The following is a 19,000-nucleotide window of genomic DNA, read 5'->3' on the forward strand; positions in this document are numbered from 1 at the left end:
CGATTCCTGGGTTGGGAAGATCCCCTGGAGAAGGAAATGGCAACCCACTCCAGTACTCTTGTCTGGAAAATTCCATGGATGAAGGCGCCTGGTAGGCTACAGTCCATGGGATGGCAAAGAGTCAGACACGACTGAGCAACTTCACTGGTTCACTGGATTGACAGATAAGTAGGAATTTGTTGGGAAAGAATGATGTGCAAGGAACGTTTGGGAAGGAATGATGGTCTTCTACTCTTCCAGGTAGAAGAGTCAGAGTGAGTAAATTTAGAAGTTGGGAATTGTCCACAAAGTATTGCAGTATATAAAGAAGTGTAGAGTGTCTGTGTGCATAGTGGGGCAAGATGCAGAATGAGAAAGACTGACAGTGCTGCTTGGGTCTGGAAATGAAATTCAAGTTTATAATTTACCCAGTAGAAGCAAGTGTAGTAATGAGTAGGACAAAGAGGAAAAGTGCTGCTGCAGAAGGCAGGCAGGGAGAATGTAAAGGTAGATGCCCAGTGATGGAGGAGACAAGTGAGAAGAATAGAAACCAGTCAGGGCAGCTGTATGAATTAGCAGCCACCAGTGACCTTGGTAAAAAGTAGTTTGAAGCTCAGGAGTGAATGGGGAAAAAGTAATTTGAGACAGTGACAACAGACTCTTCTTCCAGAAGGTTTGTTGAGAAAAAGCAGTAAATGAAAGCAAAAGAAAGAAAAGTAATTATGGAAGTGAAGTACTGATATATTCACGATGCAGACTTGAGAATTTCTGTAGAGCAAGAAATCTGAATGGTAGTTTATTAACATGACATGTGATATTCACTTCATCTAGTGGTTGGAAATTAAGAATCTCTGTCTAAAATACAAGTGAAAACTCATAGCGGTCAGAAGGACTATCATTAAAAAGTCTACAGATAACAAATGCGGGAGAGTGTGTGGAGAAAAGGGAGTCCTCCTACACTGTTGGTGGGAATGGAAATTAGTGCAGCCACTATGCAGAACAGTATGGAGGTTCCTCCATACTAAAAATGGAGTTACCATACGATCCAGCAATCCAATAAGTGCCCTACTCCTGGGCACAGACGTACACAAAACTATAATTAAAAAGATACATGCACCCTTATGTTCACAGCAGCACTGTTCACAACAGACAAAACATGGAAAACTAAATGTCCCCGGACAGATGAATGGATAAAGCAGATGTGGTACACATATACAATGGAAGACTACTCAGCCATTTAAAAAATGAAATAATGCCACTTGCAGCAACGTAGATGGAGCTAGAGGTTATCAAACTAAGTGAAGTCAGAAGGAGAAAGACAAACATCATATGACATTACTTGTATGTGGAATCTAAAATATGACAAAATGAACTTATCTACAAAACAGAAACAGACTCACAGACATAAGAGAACAGACCTGTGTGGTTGCCAAGAGGGAGGAGATGTCAGGGAGGGATGGATAAGAAGTTTGGGATCAGCAGATGCAAACTATTATATACAGAATGGATAAACAACAAGGTCCTACTATATTGCACAGGGAGCTATATTCAATATCCTGTAATAAACCATAATGGAAAAGAATTTGAAAAAAGAATATCTCTCTGTATTTATTTCTCTTTATCTTAGACTGGAACACAAAGCTTTAATTAGTTTGAAGATAGGTGAAAAATCACAGCTTGGACTTGGTTCAAAGCTTTTATTTTGGTGTATCACAAAAGCAGTTAATGAGCAGTGCTAAGGATATAAATGAGGTAAGGATGAGGTAGGTGAATTCAGCTGCCCACTGTCCACTTGTCTGTGTATCACAAAAATTTTGGTGGCTTCAACAGCTCTGTCAGAGAAGAATAGAATTGTGGGCTCAAAAAAACCCAACAACAAATAAAAAACTCCAGGTATGTCAGTATCTGCTGCTGCTGCTAAGTCACTTCAGTCGTGTCCGACTCTGTGCGACCCCACAGATGGCAGCCCACCAGGCTCTGCCGTCCCTGGGATTCTCCAGGCAAGAATACTGGAGTGGGTTGCCATTTCCTTCTCCAGTGCATGAAAGGGAAAAGTGAAAGTGAAGTCATTCAGTCGTGTCCGACTCTTAGCAACCTCATGGACTGTAGCCTACCAGGCTCCTCTGTCCATGGGATTTTCCAGGCAAGAGTACTGGAGTGGGGTGCCATTGCCTTCTCCTGTCAGTATCTAGAAATAACTTATTTAAGGTGAAAATTCTGTTTTTAAGGAAACCACATCACCCAAGCCTAATGTCTGGATCCTGGGTCTTGAAACTCTTGGCTATATCTGCTCTGGGGCAATCCTGCTTTACATTTATGTTTATCTAGGGTCTTTTCATGGCAAGAATTGGTAGGCCTACAATATACAAGGCAGGGTAAAAGACACAAGGCAAGGTTTCTTGCTGGTTTTAGTACAGAGGCTCAGGAAACACAGGTATAAAATGAGCATTCCATTACTTTTTCTCTGCAGTTCAGGAAATTCTGTGTTTTTCAAAAGGCAATGTAAACTTAAAGAGATGTTTTCAACCTAACAGCCTCATTTAACTCACCTAATTCTCTTGGCTCCCCTTTCTGTGAACATCTACACAAAACACCCTATTTTCAATGGCGCCAAAGGTTGTTATCTTTAGGGAATTTTGTCAGGGTGAGCCCAGATAAAATCTCTAGATGTGCTGCACTCATGAAATTTTTATGCAGGGTGACTTTCTTGAGATATATTATTAAAGATGGGTATATTTCATATCTAAGACTTTAGAGACTGCTTATAATATTCCAGGTAGATTTGAGATTTTTGCTGCATTCATACATATGGTAATAGTATCTGTATAACAAGGCAAATTATTAAATCTCTGAAATAATATTTACATCTACAGAGATATAATCAGATACTTTTTAAAAGCCAGCTATCAAATGTCACTTGTTATCTTCAGTATGTTTTAGTAAATTCTAAACACTTTATGGTTTTCTAACTTCAAATTTGTTTCCTCAATTTCATAATGTTTGGTGAACTTTAAGCAAGTTCAAGATTGCAGTAGTACATTTTCTTGATCTCCTGAAATACCTCTTTTATCAGATAAGACTGTCTTTTAGAGTAGACGATAGATATAAGTTAAGGCTATCAATGAGGGGCAATCATTTGGGTGTCTCTGAAGTTGGATTTGTTACATAAATTTGTGTTTCAGGCAAAAAAGTGATGGAAAACTTTTTCCTGATCTTATATGCTTAGGTCCTAGAGCAAAAATTTGAATCTAATTTTGCCTATGCTAGACTAAGAATATTGCTACAAGGTAATAAAGAAGTCAGTGGCTTCAATGTTTTATTACTAAATAAATATGAAGGAAAACTGCAGTTTAGGAATAATCTGGCGCACTGTCAAGCACTACGACTAACTGGTTAAAACTTGGAAAAGCTAGGTAAGTAAGTACTTGAGCATGAAATGTATTTTCTGTATTTTTCTCGGAATTGTGTCCTTACTTCTAATCATCACAAAACTGAAACAAACTTTAACAAATATCATATGACATCACTTATATGTGGAATCTAAAAAAATTATACAAATAGATACAGACTCAAAAACATAGAAAACAAACTTAGAGTTACTAAAAAGAGAAAGGAGGTGGGGATAAATTGGGAGTTTCGAATTAACATGTACACACTACTATATATAGCACACAAAACTATATTCAGTATTTTGTAATACCCTATAATGGAAAAAAATATATAACTGAATCACTTTGCTGTGCACCTGAAACATTATAAAAAATCACACTTCAAGAAAAAATCAGTAATATTTAAATAAAAAAATTAAAGCAGACTTTAGAATTGTTTTTAATTATCAGTATAAACATGTCTTCAGCTTTACACCTATTAGGTTCTTAATTTCAATATAATACATCTACATATATATATATATATGTATGTATGTATGTGTCTATTTACAACTTTAGCCATTAGGTTATTTTTTGTAACTTTGGTCTGATTAGTTGATGAGGTCCTAATCACAAGACAATGTGACAGGAGCAGAAAGTAGGGCTAAGTCCTTACAAAATAACAGTTGATGCTTGAACACATGGTTTTGAACCCTGAGGGCCCACTTACACTTGGACTTTTTTCAATAGTAAATATTACAGTACTGTATGATCTGAGGCTCGTTGAATCTGAGACTCATAATATGGAGGGCCAGCTATAAGTAGTATGCAGATTTTTTTACTGCATGGTGGATGGGTACCTTTAAAACCTGTTTTGTTCAAGGGTCAACTGTAGTCTGATTCTTGTTTATTTCTGATAGTAATGAGTCCCCAGAAATTTGAAAATGAAGACAACTGGAATTTTTGAGCATATCTTAAACCATATAAAAATTACCAGTGACAAAGAAAGAAGGATTATATTACATTTAATAGTATTAATTTTGAAGATGTTTCAACATTACATGAAGGGATACCCTTACAAGTGAAGTGTAGGAACCAGTGCAAATTTTGGTTAGCTTGTTCAGAAACAAAATGTTCTAAGAATGTTCTGAACATTGCTTCTTTAAAGTGAAGGTAATTTTTATAGTTGTTTGAGGTGTTGTAGTATGTCTACTGATACCCCCAGCTGTTTTACCAAACTGGCCGTCTGTTCTAAAATCCAAGTGAGGCTTGGGTTTTCAGGGCATGCATGCTCCTGGGCTCTACAACATTCTAAAGATGAACAATCTACCCAACTAAGATTCTTACTGCAGTTTTTGTTAAACTCAGCATTATTTTCACAGAATCTTTCATCTTTAGCTTCATCAATCTTTTCCTCAGCTGGAGCTACATGACAAAGGTCCATATCCTGAAGGGAGTCCAATAAATCTACAACATGTGGCTGTGAAGTGATTGATTTCAGATGTCTAAGCACATACTCTTCACACTGGCCAACTGCATCCAGAAGATTATTTATTTTACTGATCAAAGCCGAACTATTATCATGAAGGTGACACCAGGAGAGCAAAGCACTGAACGAAAATATAAATAAGAGTTAAGGAGGAAAAAAATTAAACGATCAAAGGCTTTTAGAATTTTTGAAGCTAAGGCTTACATGTTTCTCTTCTAGACAACATCATGCAAAAATTATTAATAATAGCAATGTGAGTCAAAATCAGGAAAGCAATGATGGTAAAATAAGATTATAAATATAAGGACATTATCTTTCAATAGAAATTAAACAACTGGAGTTAATCATATAAATTGTTTATAATTCATAACCCCTCCTTCACAGGTCCTCATCTATTTTTCCTGATTTTATTTTCCCGTTATGATTGTGTAGCTTCTGTTGAAGATGGATGCAACTCAAGAGAAAGAAAAAACCTGAAAAATTAGTTTTTCTTTTAAAGACAGCAACCAGCTTCTAAACTAGTGATTCTCAATCTTGGATGCATATCAGAATTACCTGCAAAACTTTTAAACTTTATCAAGGTCCAGGTCACACCCGAGACCAATTAAATCAGAATCTCTGGGGGTGTTATTTTTTTAAAGCTTCCCAGCTGATAGCAAGGTGTGAGGTTAAAAATCACTTTTATAACCGTATAGCTGCTTGACATCAAAACTGAAGGTGAGGGGAAAAAAAGTTTTGAGACAACTCACTTTTCCAACTTTGTTAGGATAGATACTTTACTAACAATTTTATTGAAGAAGGTTAGAATTCTTTCAGTCCTAATAATTATTTTTCTTTACTTTTTTTAAGTATAGAAAGTACTTTTACTTTCCTAAATTCATATTATTCATGTCTTGAAATAATGGTTGTTGTGAAAAGTAATAATGTTAGCAACAAGTTTTTTTTTTTTTTTGGCCATGTCACACAGCTTGTGGTAACTTAGTTCCCAGACCAGGGACTGAACACAGAACGTGAAAATGAAAACATGAAGTCCAAATTCACTGCATTGCCAGCAGATACCCTGCAATAAGCTTTCTAAGCTTATAAAAAATTAATTTAACTTGATGTGAAGATGAACACATGATCATTTTCTTACTATAGTATACTATAAATGCTGATTCCTAACAGCTGAATTTTATAAAACCCCAAACGTAATGAACTTTCGTATTGATAACTTTTTTCTAATTTTATTTTTTATTTTTATTTCTTCTTGGCTGTGCTGCCTTATGGCATGTGGGATCTTCATCTCCTGACAAGGGATCAAACTTGCATCCCCTGCATTAGAAGTGCAGACAGAGTCTTAACTACTGGACTGCCAGGGAAGTCTCTGTCCTGTTTTGATAACTTTTATTTCATACCTTGTAAAAATCAGTGCTTCTTTGAAGCATTTATGTTTTTCTCTATAGAGGACTGTTTAAAAGGTACAAAGCATCAAAGAGGACAAGCCTGCCGTGCTCCTAGCTCCATGTGCCTTTGGACCACTTGGTTCTAATACATGCCATTATTCCTATGAAATCCTGACAGGTGTTCAAAGTTGAGGAATAAAGTAAAAGGGACAATTTTTCTGTTACTGACTATACTCTTCATCAGGTACTTCTAGTCTAGACATCTGTTTTATTGTGTTCTGCCACATGTGCAAGAATAAAAGCGTTACCCAAAACCTGAAGATCTTTTAAATTACTTTGAGTTACAGATTGGTGGTAGTTCAGGTAGCAAAAAAGAAGACACTTTCTTATCATTTCTTTGCAATAAAAGACAACATCTGGCTCACATATTAAAGTGGGTAACTATTGACTTTTTGAAGGCAATTTTAGTCTATGCTCTGCAGTACCCTTTTGTGGATTTAACACTAGGGGAAACACTTCAGCTTACACTTTATTTTTACATATTACTTTCATCAAAACCCTGCACTAGTACAAAAGTTAAAATAATTCAGCATTTAAGTTTTAAAAATTACCTCAATGTTCCTCTAAGTTGTCCATAGTTTATGATGACTTCTGCACCTTCCTTATAACCTTGATTGAAGCCTTGTTGAAGAGTAACTGCTTTGCCAGCATCTATTCCATCTCTGTAGCCTTCCTAAAAATAAGTAATGAAGAATTACAGCTGTAACTAACACCAAGTAAACCAGTGTAGGTTTTTCTAGAAAGTCACAGAACCAACTTAGAAACTGATGAAACAGGCCTCTATTGTGTTATTTAACATCATGGTTCTATAACATATGGCATAATCACACAACCAAAGTAGACTATGCTTCTCATAAAAGTTTATTGTTGGTTTATCCCATTTTTGTAGTCTAGATTTATTAGATACATTTAAAAATACTGATTCTACATATTAAAAAAAAAATCTGTGTTAGCAATAGCTCCATAGAAAGGAAACATGAAGAATTAGGTGTCTGGTCATTTAGAAAATGGTTTGGTGTGGGTGGGTAAGGCAGGGTAGGGTTACCAAGGTCTTGGAACTGGAGTAGGGAAAGAGGAAATTGGTATAGTAAAAGGAAGATGAGAAGTCTGGTGTTAGAAATTTTGCTTGATTTAGAAATTTACCTTAATTTAAGTAAACTGAAAATCCTCTGTGCACAAGGATTTTGTCCTGCCACAACACTCAAAAAGTGCTCAATACTTACTGGTTTAGCCTCAGCTTCACGTAAGGCATTTCTGAAGTTGACAACATTGTTGTTGTGCTAAGCAAATATTATTTTACTGAGACATTAAACAAGGGCAGATTTAATGGCAATTTCATGGTTGGCAAGGACACTAGCTGGCACAGATCTCACCATTTGGTCCAGACCCTGAACTAAGCTCTGAGAGCTCCACCCGGAAACTGGGTGTATGGTATTAAGCTGAGACTCTACGAGTAGTAAGACAAATTAGAGATGGATAATTCACACCCAACAAATAAAAAAAACACATTAATACTCCCTCAGGTAGCCACCACCATTCCTTATTTTGTTCAGTCGCTCAGTCTTGTCTGACTCTGTAACCCCATTCCTTATTAGCTTTCTCTTACTGCCCTTTGACAACATTCTTGTTCACTTTTTCCATCTGTCCTGATTAACACTACTCCTAACTTTAGGCTCCCCACTCATTCAGGCAACCCACGTCAACTGCCTGTATGTCTTTTGACAGACATAATTACAACAGTGTAAATGTTTCTCGTTCACCCCTTTCCCTCTGATGCCCATCAAACTGAAATCTCTTCAAAGTCTTTGACAAAGGTTATTTTGTTCGGTCCCCAGTATCCATGCAATACACTCCACGGGCGCTCGAGGAAAACATCCTGTGGTGTCGCACGGTTTCAAGTAACCCACTGGAAAACCCTAGCAGGACGTGGGCCAGACTGAATGGTAAGGGAGAGGGAGGGCAGCGCCAGGCCAGGCCGCGACCACTCCGGCCTTCATCCTGGAACCCCACCTCCTCACAACTCCCAGCTCCAGTCCTAACAACCCGGTACAGCAATGGATCCCCGCCCCCTCCACGCAGCTTTACTTTGACTCGTCTCTGCATGTGGTTCCGCCATTCCCGCTGCACCAGGAGCGACTCATCAGCTTCCTCGTCAAACACGTCCTCCTCCTCTTCAGGACCTTGGACCAAAGAAGCACCTTGAACCCACGACATCACTGAGGCACCCACAGGGCCGCCGGACGCCGGAAGGGCCGGCAACTCCTTCCGGTCCGAGGGGCGGGGCGAAAACAAACAGCGGGGGTCGCGGCACCGCTGCGCGTGCGCGTAGATGTGCACGGTGTCTGAACGTTCTGACGGATTCGCAGGGTGATCGCGGATCCCGGCAAGGTCCTGGCTCCCGCACGAAGTTTTTGCTCCCTGATATTTGGAAGTACCCTTCATAAGCTGGAGATGTCGCCGTGCACTTGTGGGGGAGGCGGGTTCCTCCCACGTGGAACCCCTCTGACCTTGACTGCGGAAGGCGGCGCCAACGTTCAGTGAAACACCGTACACTTCGACCATGGTGTCTGCTGGGGTCTGGGTTTTGAAGACGCGTGCATTGGCAAAACCCTTCGAGGTAGTTGTTTTGAGGGACTCCCTCATTTTAGAAACCCCCTCAGTGCGTTTAAAGGTTTGGACTGCCCGACTGTTTTAATTGTTAGGAGCGTGGAACAAGGGCCATTAAAGAAATTAAGATATTGCAGCCCTTTTGAGATCAGTAAATATAGAGTGCGTTTATAAAACAAAATATATTTCTCATTGATTCACAGCATCCTTCTCTGACTCCTGTTCCTTCTGAAATACCCAGAAAAGACTACTGGTGAGGATGGAGACTTGTTTTTATATAAGAACTCAGCACAAGCACTGTTCCGAACTGTAGTAGGTGTTGAAACAAAAGTTAATGAACGAATGGATACCATCAGTATTCCTGTTTGACCATTTGCGTGCTCATGTGGTCGTTGTGTGTTCATAGCTCGGTCCTGTGTGACTCTGCAACCCCACAGACTATAGCGCTACAGGCTACTCTGTGCATTGAATTCTCCAGGGAAGAATTCTGGAGTGGGTAGCCATTCCCTCTCCCAAGGGATCTCCCCTACCCAGGGATGGAACCACAGTCTGCTGCGTTGCAGGCGGATTCTTTACAGTTTGAGCCACCAGCGCAGCCCATGGGATAATGATGATTTACTTAGCTAACAAATTTTCTTGAATATTTGCCTTGTGCCAGGCACGGTTATGTGCTTTTGAGATACATCAGTGAACAACACACAGAAGTCCCAGCTCTGACATTCATGAGGAATTGCCAGAGGATAAGCAATAAGCACTATATAAGTAAATTATACCGTTTGTTACAAGATTATGATAGATGCTATGAAAACATATTTAAAAACAAAGTAAAGAGAGCTGTGAGTATGTGTGTGAGTGAGGGCAGTTGGGTAGTATATGTTATCATTTTAAATGTTCAGAAAAAATTTTTTGTGTATATTTAATATATGAAAAATATATGCTATACTTGGTAGGTCCATGGAATATGTATAAAAACATTGTATGCTTTGTAACAAAAAACCTTAATAAACTAATCATAATCCAATATAATTGATAATAAGTTACTCTAATAATTTTAATTATAATTTAAATATAATATTGGACATATAAGCATCTTCCTAAATAACATTTGAATCAAAAAGTAAATAAAAATTAAAACAACATAATAAGCAATAAAAATCAGAACAATTCGTACCAAAAAAAACTTGAGAACAAATGAAAGCTGTCTTATTAGGCAATTCTGGAGGCTTTAATGTTTTTATTATTAAAGAAGAAAGAGAAACAAGAGAATTACTATGTATCTTAGTTAGAAAGAAACTAATAGTAAGGGACGCAGTAAAGAAAACGATTGAAATTAATAAAATACGAATGCCCAAATTTGCATAAGTAATTCCAAAAGCTGGTTGTTTGAAAACACCAATAAAACAGTCCTTTTCTGACCCTGATAAAAAAAAAAAGAACAAAATTATACAAGATAAAAATGAGAAGGAAAGTAATGATATAGAAAAAAATCAAATATTATAAATTACTAACGAAAACTTGTGACACATTTGAAAACAGGTGATATGAATGACTTCCTAATAAAATTTATCAAGCAAATAGAAAACGTGAAGAAACCAATTACCATAGAAAAATTAACTACTATAAAAATAGCATGGAGATGAGAATTTCACAGTTAAATGCTTTAAACCATTTTTAATCTTTAAAGAATGACGGATAAATAAATATCATTTTTTACTCTTGTAGGGTACAGAAAAAGAAACTCCTTAAATCATTTCATGAAACCAGCTTTACTCTCATCTGCTAAAGTTAATATGCAAGAACTCCCTAAGTTCAAGTTAGTTTATGAATATGTATTTAAACGAGAATCCAGTATCTTATCAGAGTAATAATTCAAAAGGTTTTATTTCATGAAAGCAAATTGTTGCAATATTAGGAAACCCAGATTTCACTGCATCAATAATTTAAAAGAGAAACCATGTATTGTACTAATAAAAGCAGAAAAGTCAGTTGGGCTTCCCAGGTGGCTCAGTGGTAAAAAAATTCTCCTGCCAATGCAGGAGACTCAAGAGACACTGGTTCAGTCCCTGGGTTGGGAAGATCCCCTTGAGAGGAAATGGCAACCCACCCCAGTATGCTTGCCTGGAAAATTCCACGGATAGAGGAACCTGGTGGGGTACAGTCCATGGGGCCGAAAAGAGTCGGACATGACTGAGCGCGCGCGCGCGCGCGCGCGCACACACACACACACACACACACACACACACACACACACACACACTTAAAAAAAAGTATTTTTAACAAGATAATATAGAAAACACAAACTGGTAAGGATTTTATAAGAAAGTCCAACAGCAAGTACTATCCTAAACATTCAGATGTTAAGCTATTTCCCTTATAGTAGGGAAAAGAGAGAACATCTGGTGATCACCATGATTATTCAGCATTCATTTGGAGATTAGTGAATGCAAAAGAGAAGCAAACAAAGTAATCTATATAAATGTTGGGTAATAAGAAATGAAGTTATTTTTGTTTTTTGCTGTTTATGTGATTGCATGCCTAAGTGAAGTGAGTGAAAGTTGCTCAGTCATGTCTGACTCTTTGGAACCCCATGGACTATAGAGTCCGTGGGATTCTCCAGGCTAGAATACTGGAGCGGGCACTTGTTCCCTTCTCCAGGGGATCTTCCCAACCCAAGGATCAAACCAAGGTCTCCCACATTGCAGGAACCCAGGTCTCCTGGATTCTTCTCCATCTGAGGCACAGGGAAGCCCAAGAATACTGGAGTGGGGAGCCTATCCCTTCTCCAGCGGATCTTCCTGACCCAGGAATCAAACCAGGATCTCCTGCATTGCAGGCAGATTCTTTACCAACTGAGCTATTAAGGTAGCCTAAGACTACGACTCCAGTTAAAAACAAAATGAATAAAGGAATTTGAGAAGTTCTCTGGATATAGGAAAAATAAATTGATCAATAGTAGTCTCTATTTTTTAGCAATAACCATCTAAAAGCATAGATTAGATAAATATTCCACTTGCAATACCAATGGATACTATTAGATATAGCGTTTATATATTCAGTATTTGGTATTTATTAGTATAGTATTTATAAACACTGGGAATACATTTTAAAAAGTCAATTTTATTAAAATATAATTTACATGCAGTACTATACATAGGGTCATGGTGGAGAGTTCTGACAAAATGTGGTCCACTGGAGAAGGGAATGGCAAACCACTTCAGTATTCTTGCCTTGAGAACACCATGAACCGTATCAAAAGGCAAAAAGATAGGACACTGAAAGATGAACTCCCCAGGTTGGTAGCTGCCCACTATGCTACTGGATATCAGTGGAGAAATAACTACAGAAAGAATGAAGGGATGGAGCCAAAGCAAAGACAATATCCAGTTGTGGATGTGACTGGTGATGGAAGCAAGGTCCAATGCTGTAAAGAGCAATATTGCATAGGAACCTGGAATGTTAGGTCCATTAATCAAGGCAAATTGCAACTGGTCGAAGAGGAAATGGCAAGAGTGAACATCAACATTTTAGGAATCAGCGAACTAAACTGGACTGGAATGGGTGAATTTAACTCAGATGACCATTATATATATTACTGTGGGCAAGAATCCCTTAGAAGAAATGGAGTAGCTATCATAGTCAACAAAAGAGTCTGAAATGCAGTACTTGGATGCAATCTGAAAAACGACAGAATGATCTCTGTTGATTTCCAAGGCAAACCATTCAATATCACAGTAACCCAAGTCTATGCTCTGTCCAGTAATGCTGAAGAAGCTGAAGTTGAATGGTTCTATGAAGACCTACAAGAGTTTCTAGAACTAATACCCAAAAAAGATTTTCATTATAGGGGACTGGAATGCAAAAGTAGGAAGTCAAGAAACACCTGGAGTAACAGGCAAATTTGGCCTTGGAGTACAGAATGAAGAAGGGCAAAGGCCAGTGCCAAGAGAACACACTTGTCATAGCAAACACCCTCTTCCAACAACACAAGAGAAGACTCTACACATGGACATCACCAGATGGTCGACACTGAAATCAGATTGATTATATTCTTTGCAACCAAAAGTGGTTGTCAGTAAAAAAACAAGACTGGGAGCTGACTGCAGCTCAGATCATGAACTCGTTATTGCCAAATTCACACTTAAATTGAAGAAAGTAGGGAAAACCACTAGACCATTCAGGTATGACCTAAATCAAATCCCTTATGATTATATAGTGGAAGTGAGAAATAGATTTAAGGGATTAGATCTGATAGAGTGCTTGAAGAACTATGGATGGAGGTTCATGACATTATACAGGAGACAGGGATCAAGACCATTCCCAAGAAAAAGAATTGGAAAAAAAGCAAAATGGCTGTCTGAGGAGGCCTTACAAATAGCTGTGAAAAGAAGAGAAGCAAAGGAGAAAAGGAAAGATATACCCATTTGAATGCAGAGTTCCAAAGAACAACAAGGAGAGATAAGAAAACCTTCCTCAGTGATCAGTGCAAAGAAATAGAGGAAAACAATAAAATGGGAAAGACTAGAGATCTCTTCAAGAAAACTAGAGATACCAAGGGAATATTTCATGCAAAGATGGGCTCAATAAAGGACAGAAATGGTATGGACCTAACAGAAGCAGAAGATATTAAGAAGAGGTGGCAAGAATACACAGAAGAACTGTACAAAAAAGATCTTCATGACCCAGATAATTACAATGGTGTGATCACTCACCTGGAGAAGGAAATGACACCCCACTCCAGTACTCTTGCATGGGAAATTCCATGGATGGAGGAGCCTGGTAGGTTACAGTCCACGGGATCGCAAAGAGTCGGACATGACTGAGCAACTTCACTGGATCACTCACCTAGAGCCAGACATCCTGGAATGTGAAGTCAAGTGGGCCTTAGGAAGCATCACTATGAGCAAAGCTAGTGGAGTTGATGGAATTCCAGTGTAGCTATTTCAAATCCTAAGAGATGATGCTTTAAAAGTGCTGCACTCAATATGCCAGTATACTCTAGAGCCCTGGAGCCGCAACTGCTGAAGCCCATGTGCCCTAGAGTCAGTGCTCAGAAACAAGAGAAGCCACTGCAATGTGAAGACCAAGTACGGCAACTAGAGAGTAGCCCCTGCTCTCTGAAACTAGAGAAAATCCTGCTAAGCAACAAAGACCCAGCACAGCCAAAAATAAACATAAATAAAATTATGATATAGAAATTTTCATCATCCTAGAAAATTCCCTCATACTTCTTTGCAGTCAGTCACTAATGCCTCACAGAGGCAACCCCAATCTAATTTATATTACTCAAGAATAGTTTTGCCAATTTTAATACTTCACAAAAATGGAATCACTATGTCATTTTATGTATTTGGATTTTTTTACTCAATATAATGTTTTTGAGATTCCTTTATTTGGTTGTATGTACCAGTGTGCACACTGTCTGACTCTTTGTGACCCCATGGACTGTAGCCCGCCAGGCTCCTCTGTCAATGGGATTCTCCAGGCAAGAATAGTGAAGTGGGTTGCCATTCCCTTCTCCAGGGGATCCTCCCTACCCAGGGATTGAACTCAGGTCTCTTATGTCTTCTGCATTGGCAGGCAGGTTCTTTACCACTGGCGCCACTTGGGGAGCCCTGCATGTACCAGTAGGTTGTTCTTTGTTATTGCCAAGTACTCTCTTCATTGTATGGATATAGCATGGTTTGTCCATTTGTTGGACATCTGGATTGTTGACGATAGTGAATAAAACTGCTACGGACATTCTTGTAGAGGTCATTTTGTGTATACATGTTTTCGTGGGGTAAATATCCAGAAGTGGAATTGTTGAGTCATGTGCTAAGTATAAGTTTCACTTTATAAGAAACTGCCAAACTGTTTTCCAAAGTGATTGTACCACTTTATGTTCCCACTAGCATTGTATACTAGTGTCAGTTGCTCCACATCCTGTTCCTCACATGGAATTGTCAGACTTTAAAAAAAAAAATCTTTTAAAAATTAACTTTAAAAACTTTAAAATGATTTTTAATTGAAGAATTGTTGATTTACAATGCTGTATTACTGTTAGGTGTGCAGCAAATGATTCAGATATATGTATGTATATAATTATTCATTTTTAGATTCTTTTCCATTGTAGTTTATTATAAAATACTGAGTAGAGTTCCTAGTGTTATACAGAAGATACTTGTTGTTCACCTATATTATATATTTGCTGTGGTTGTTTAGTTTCTGAGTAAAGTCTGAGTCTTTGCGACCCCATTGGCTGTAGCCTGCTAGGTTCCTCTGTCCATGGGATTTCCCAGGCAAGCATACTGGAGTGAGTTGCCCTTTCCTTCTCCAGGGGACCTTCCTGACCCAGGGATTGAAGCCATGTCTCCTGCTTGGCAGGCGGGTTCTTTACCATTAAGCCACCTAGGAAGCCCATTTTATATATAGTAGAGTGTATATGTATATGTTTTAATCCCAAACTCCCAACTTGTCCCTTCCTCTGCTTTCCCTTTTGGTAACCATAGGCTTGTTTTCTATGTCGGTGGATCTATTCTGTTTTGTATATAAATTTTTTTGTATCTTTTTTTAATTTCACTTATAAGCGATGTCATATGATGCTTGTCTTTCCTTGTCTGACTTACTTCATTTAGTATAATAATCTCTAGGTCTATCCATGTTGCTGCAGATCACATTATTTCATTCTTTTTTATGCCTGAGTAATATTCCATTACTAAAAAGACCACTTCAGTCTTTTTAATATTGACTCTTCTGATGTGTGTGTAGTGATATCTTACTGTGGTTTTAATGTTCATTTTCCAGATGATTTATGATGTTGAAAATCTTTTCATGTGCCTATTTGTCATTTGCATATTGTAAATGAAGTCTTTGCCCATTAAAAAAAAAATTGGTTGTCTTATTATTGTATTTTAAAGTTTCTTTATATATCATGGGTGTAGGTCTTTTGTCAGATACATGAATTGTAATTATATTCTTTGCATTAGTTGTATCCATCAGATGGTTGTAAAGATAGAGTTAGGAGTTCATGAAGTTTTGTGGGGAGAGGAAGCATAATGCCTGTGAAAGATAAAAAAAGGAGGAAGTCTGATTAGGCAGGAAAAGCCTATGTAAAGGAGTGCCTACTTGATCCTTATGATGGGATAGGAAGGGAGGAGGAAGTGGGATTGGGCAGAAAGAACTTCGGATTGTATGTAGATCCAGCCAAGTTTTAGCCAACATGATGGGGTGCTGGAGCAAAGGGCACAGAGGTGTCCTGCACTAGGCACACACGGCCAGGCCTTGGTACTCCTGCCAGGCTCGGAGTTGGCTGGGGAGTGCCCTGGAAGAGTATGGCCTTGGCTTGAAATCTGAGGGGCATCCTGTAGCTGCTAAGAGCTGAAGGCTGACAGCTGTACTTTTTGTCAAGAAACTGATGATCTTTCAGGTCCTTTTAAGTGTATGCTTCTATTTTTTTCCAAAAGAGTGCTCCCCTCTTTTTAAATGAGCTTGTAAATAACAGTGACATCTCCTGCATAAATTTTGGTGTCACAGTGTGAACTTACTGAAAGTATTTAGTAAACTTATCTTGCAGCTCAATATCTCTTACATAAATACTCTATGATGAGGTCAGCCTTTGGGATTCACTTGGTTCTTTTCCTGTTCTTCTGCTTATCATTCATCCTTGTCTTTTCTTTCAGAGCTTTCAACAATTCTTTTTTTATGTCATATTTCCCATCTCCTGCTAAGTTTCATTCTTTATCTCAGTCTTCCATACTTTATTCGCACCTTTTGCAAACTGCTATTTTGTAGTTGCTATAATAAACTCTAAGAGGGCACAGACCTTTTCTCAATCCCACTTCAAAATTTCTAACATACTGGCTTTAATCATTAAGTCTCTGGAAACCAGCCAGGAAAACTCCAGATTTCTATATGCTAAGGGAGATAGTTGTCCATTTTTCCTTGTCCCTTCAAAACTTTCATATGGTCTATGAACCTCTATGGTATCCAGTGACTGAGTCTTTGAGCGCTGTCTTTTAATTGCTTATACCAGGCCATAAAATGTGTCTTTGAATAATAAAATTGTTGCTTGTGGCGATAATGACAGGAAAGCTTTAAAAATATGGCTTCTAAAGAGAGGACCTTAGAATAAAGACTGTTTATAATAACAAGATCTTGGGCAGTGTTGCCTCTTTTATTTTTAAGTGTTGTTGTCTGTTGAAGACCCTAGTTATAATATAGCTATCAAAGCTAAGAGGAAAATTGTTAGTCCAATATAAGATATTGTTGACTATTAGAAAGGATGAGGTAGACATTTCAGACAGGAAGCCTGATTGATCTTTCTAATGGCCTGCCAATGGATGACTATGTCAATAGCATTTAAGCATGTTCAAGTCTGTCGAATGTTTAAAAAAAAAATCCTTCCTCAACCCCAACCTCTCCTCTAGCTATTGGTCTCTGCTTCTCTTTTCCTTTAGAACTGAAATTCTTGAAAAAGTCAGTGTCTCCACTTCTGCACTTCTCACTTTTCAATCCACTGCAATCTGGCTTCCAACCCCACTATTCCATTTGAAATGGGAGTGAGGGGGGAGGGGCAAGTACTACAGTATTTTTGCTGATGACTCTCAAATCTCCTTCCAGCCCAAGTCTTCTCTGCACATCAGATTCATGTATCTTACTGTCTATAGGGTGTCTCCTAATAAACTGCCTGTAAATCCAGATTAAATTAAGTAAGAATTGATTAACATCAGGATGTAACGGGAAGGTAAGGTAGGTGAGGCAAGACACAGAAAGCTATAATAAAAAATCACATTTCATGGATTTTAAAAAAGTTTTCAACTTTCTAACTGTGTTTCAATAATAATTTATCCTAAGGTATAAATATTTAATTGATCTCAGCCTGCACCAGGATCCCTGGTGACTCAGACACTAAAGAGCCTGCCTGCCATGTGGGAGACCTGGGTTCGATCCCTGGTTTGGGAAGATCCCCTGGAGAAGGAAATGGCAACCCACTCCAGTATTCTTGCCTGGAAAATCCCATGGACACAGGAGCCTGGAAGGTTACAGTCCATGGGGTTGCAAAGAGTCAGACACAACTGAGCAAGTGACACAAAAAGTAGGCACAATGAATCTTATGCTTCTTGGTCTTTCCCACTTTCCATTCTCTTTGATGTTAGGGGAAATGAGAGTTGAAGACTGCTGCCTGTTGGAAGTATGGTAGACATTGCTAGCACTCACCATTACCTGGTTTCTCCCATTTCTGGTTACCCACAATACTATGTTTCCAAACCTGTTGGTACTTGTTGGACTGTTAGGTCCAAACATGACTTATTTTGGCTAGGGGGTAGTAAACAGCAATGATACTCTTCATTTTCCAGCTTAGGCTCTTACGACTCCTGCCTGCACTCCAGCTCTCTCTTAGCACTCCCAGCAATCATAGTGGTCATGAATTAGGATGGTGAGGTCACCAGACGGAGCCGGCCTGGATCTCGGAGTTATCACTCAGAGGGAATGTCTCTGGAGAACCAAAGTGTAAGGTAGAAATGAACTCCTAATTTGTTAAACTAAGGACTTCCCTGGTGGTCCAGTGTTTAAGACTTCGTCTTTCAATTCAGGGGCTGTGAGTTTGAACCCTGGTTGGGGAGCTAAGATCTCAAAACACCAAAACATAAAACAGAGTTAATGTTTGAACAAATTCAATAAAGACTTTAAAAATGATCCACAGCAAAAAATTAAAAAAATTTTTTTTGTTAAACTAGTAGGAATAAATAAGTTATCTAGCAGAACCCTACAAATGTAAGTACTAAATGTGCTCTGTTTGATCTTTCTGGGTGTTTTCTTACACTCCCATGGTTTCAAATAGCACTCAGTTAATTCAACTGTCTCTCTCCTCATCGATATCTTCACACCAGACCTTGCCTCTGCTTTAGACTTGCATATTTATTTATAAACTGGACATCTGCAGAGACATACCTCATACTTAATGTGTCTAAAACTGAACTCATTGTCTTTCTGTCCCAAACCTGGTCTTCTTCCTGTATTCTCAATATCAGATAGTACAACGACTGTGCCCTCCGTGTTTTGACAGGAACTGTAGCAGAGAAGTTGAGTATGGGCAATGAATTGATAAATAAAATAGATTATATACATCTATG

At 38.4% G+C, this 19,000-nt stretch overlaps 1 protein-coding gene and 1 long non-coding RNA gene across 2 annotated transcripts in view; one reads left to right on the forward strand and one right to left on the reverse strand.

Moving 5' to 3' along the window:
* Nucleotides 1-1,662: 1,662 nt before the first annotated feature.
* YAE1 (YAE1 maturation factor of ABCE1) lies at nt 1,663-8,526 on the reverse strand. Its single transcript, XM_081537447.1, has 3 exons — nt 8,367-8,526; nt 6,833-6,954; nt 1,663-4,957 (listed from the first exon to the last, which is right to left on the reverse strand). The coding sequence occupies exons 1-3, from the start codon at nt 8,493-8,495 to the stop codon at nt 4,528-4,530; spliced, it is 681 nt and encodes a 226-aa protein (XP_081393573.1). The 5' UTR covers nt 8,496-8,526; the 3' UTR covers nt 1,663-4,527.
* Nucleotides 8,527-8,609: 83 nt separating this feature from the next.
* Nucleotides 8,610-19,000, forward strand: part of LOC145524706 (uncharacterized) — a 114,872-nt gene continuing 104,481 nt past the window's right edge. Inside the window, exons 1-2 of the long non-coding RNA XR_014067774.1 lie at nt 8,610-8,898; nt 9,092-9,141. This is a non-coding gene — a long non-coding RNA (uncharacterized LOC145524706). The remainder of the gene's footprint in view (nt 8,899-9,091; nt 9,142-19,000) is intronic.

The sequence above is a fragment of the Giraffa tippelskirchi genome, chromosome 10 (assembly GCF_054371585.1).
Source record: "Giraffa tippelskirchi isolate mGirTip1 chromosome 10, T2T-mGirTip1v1.2.pri, whole genome shotgun sequence".
In the NCBI taxonomy this organism is placed as follows: Eukaryota; Metazoa; Chordata; class Mammalia; order Artiodactyla; family Giraffidae; genus Giraffa; species Giraffa tippelskirchi.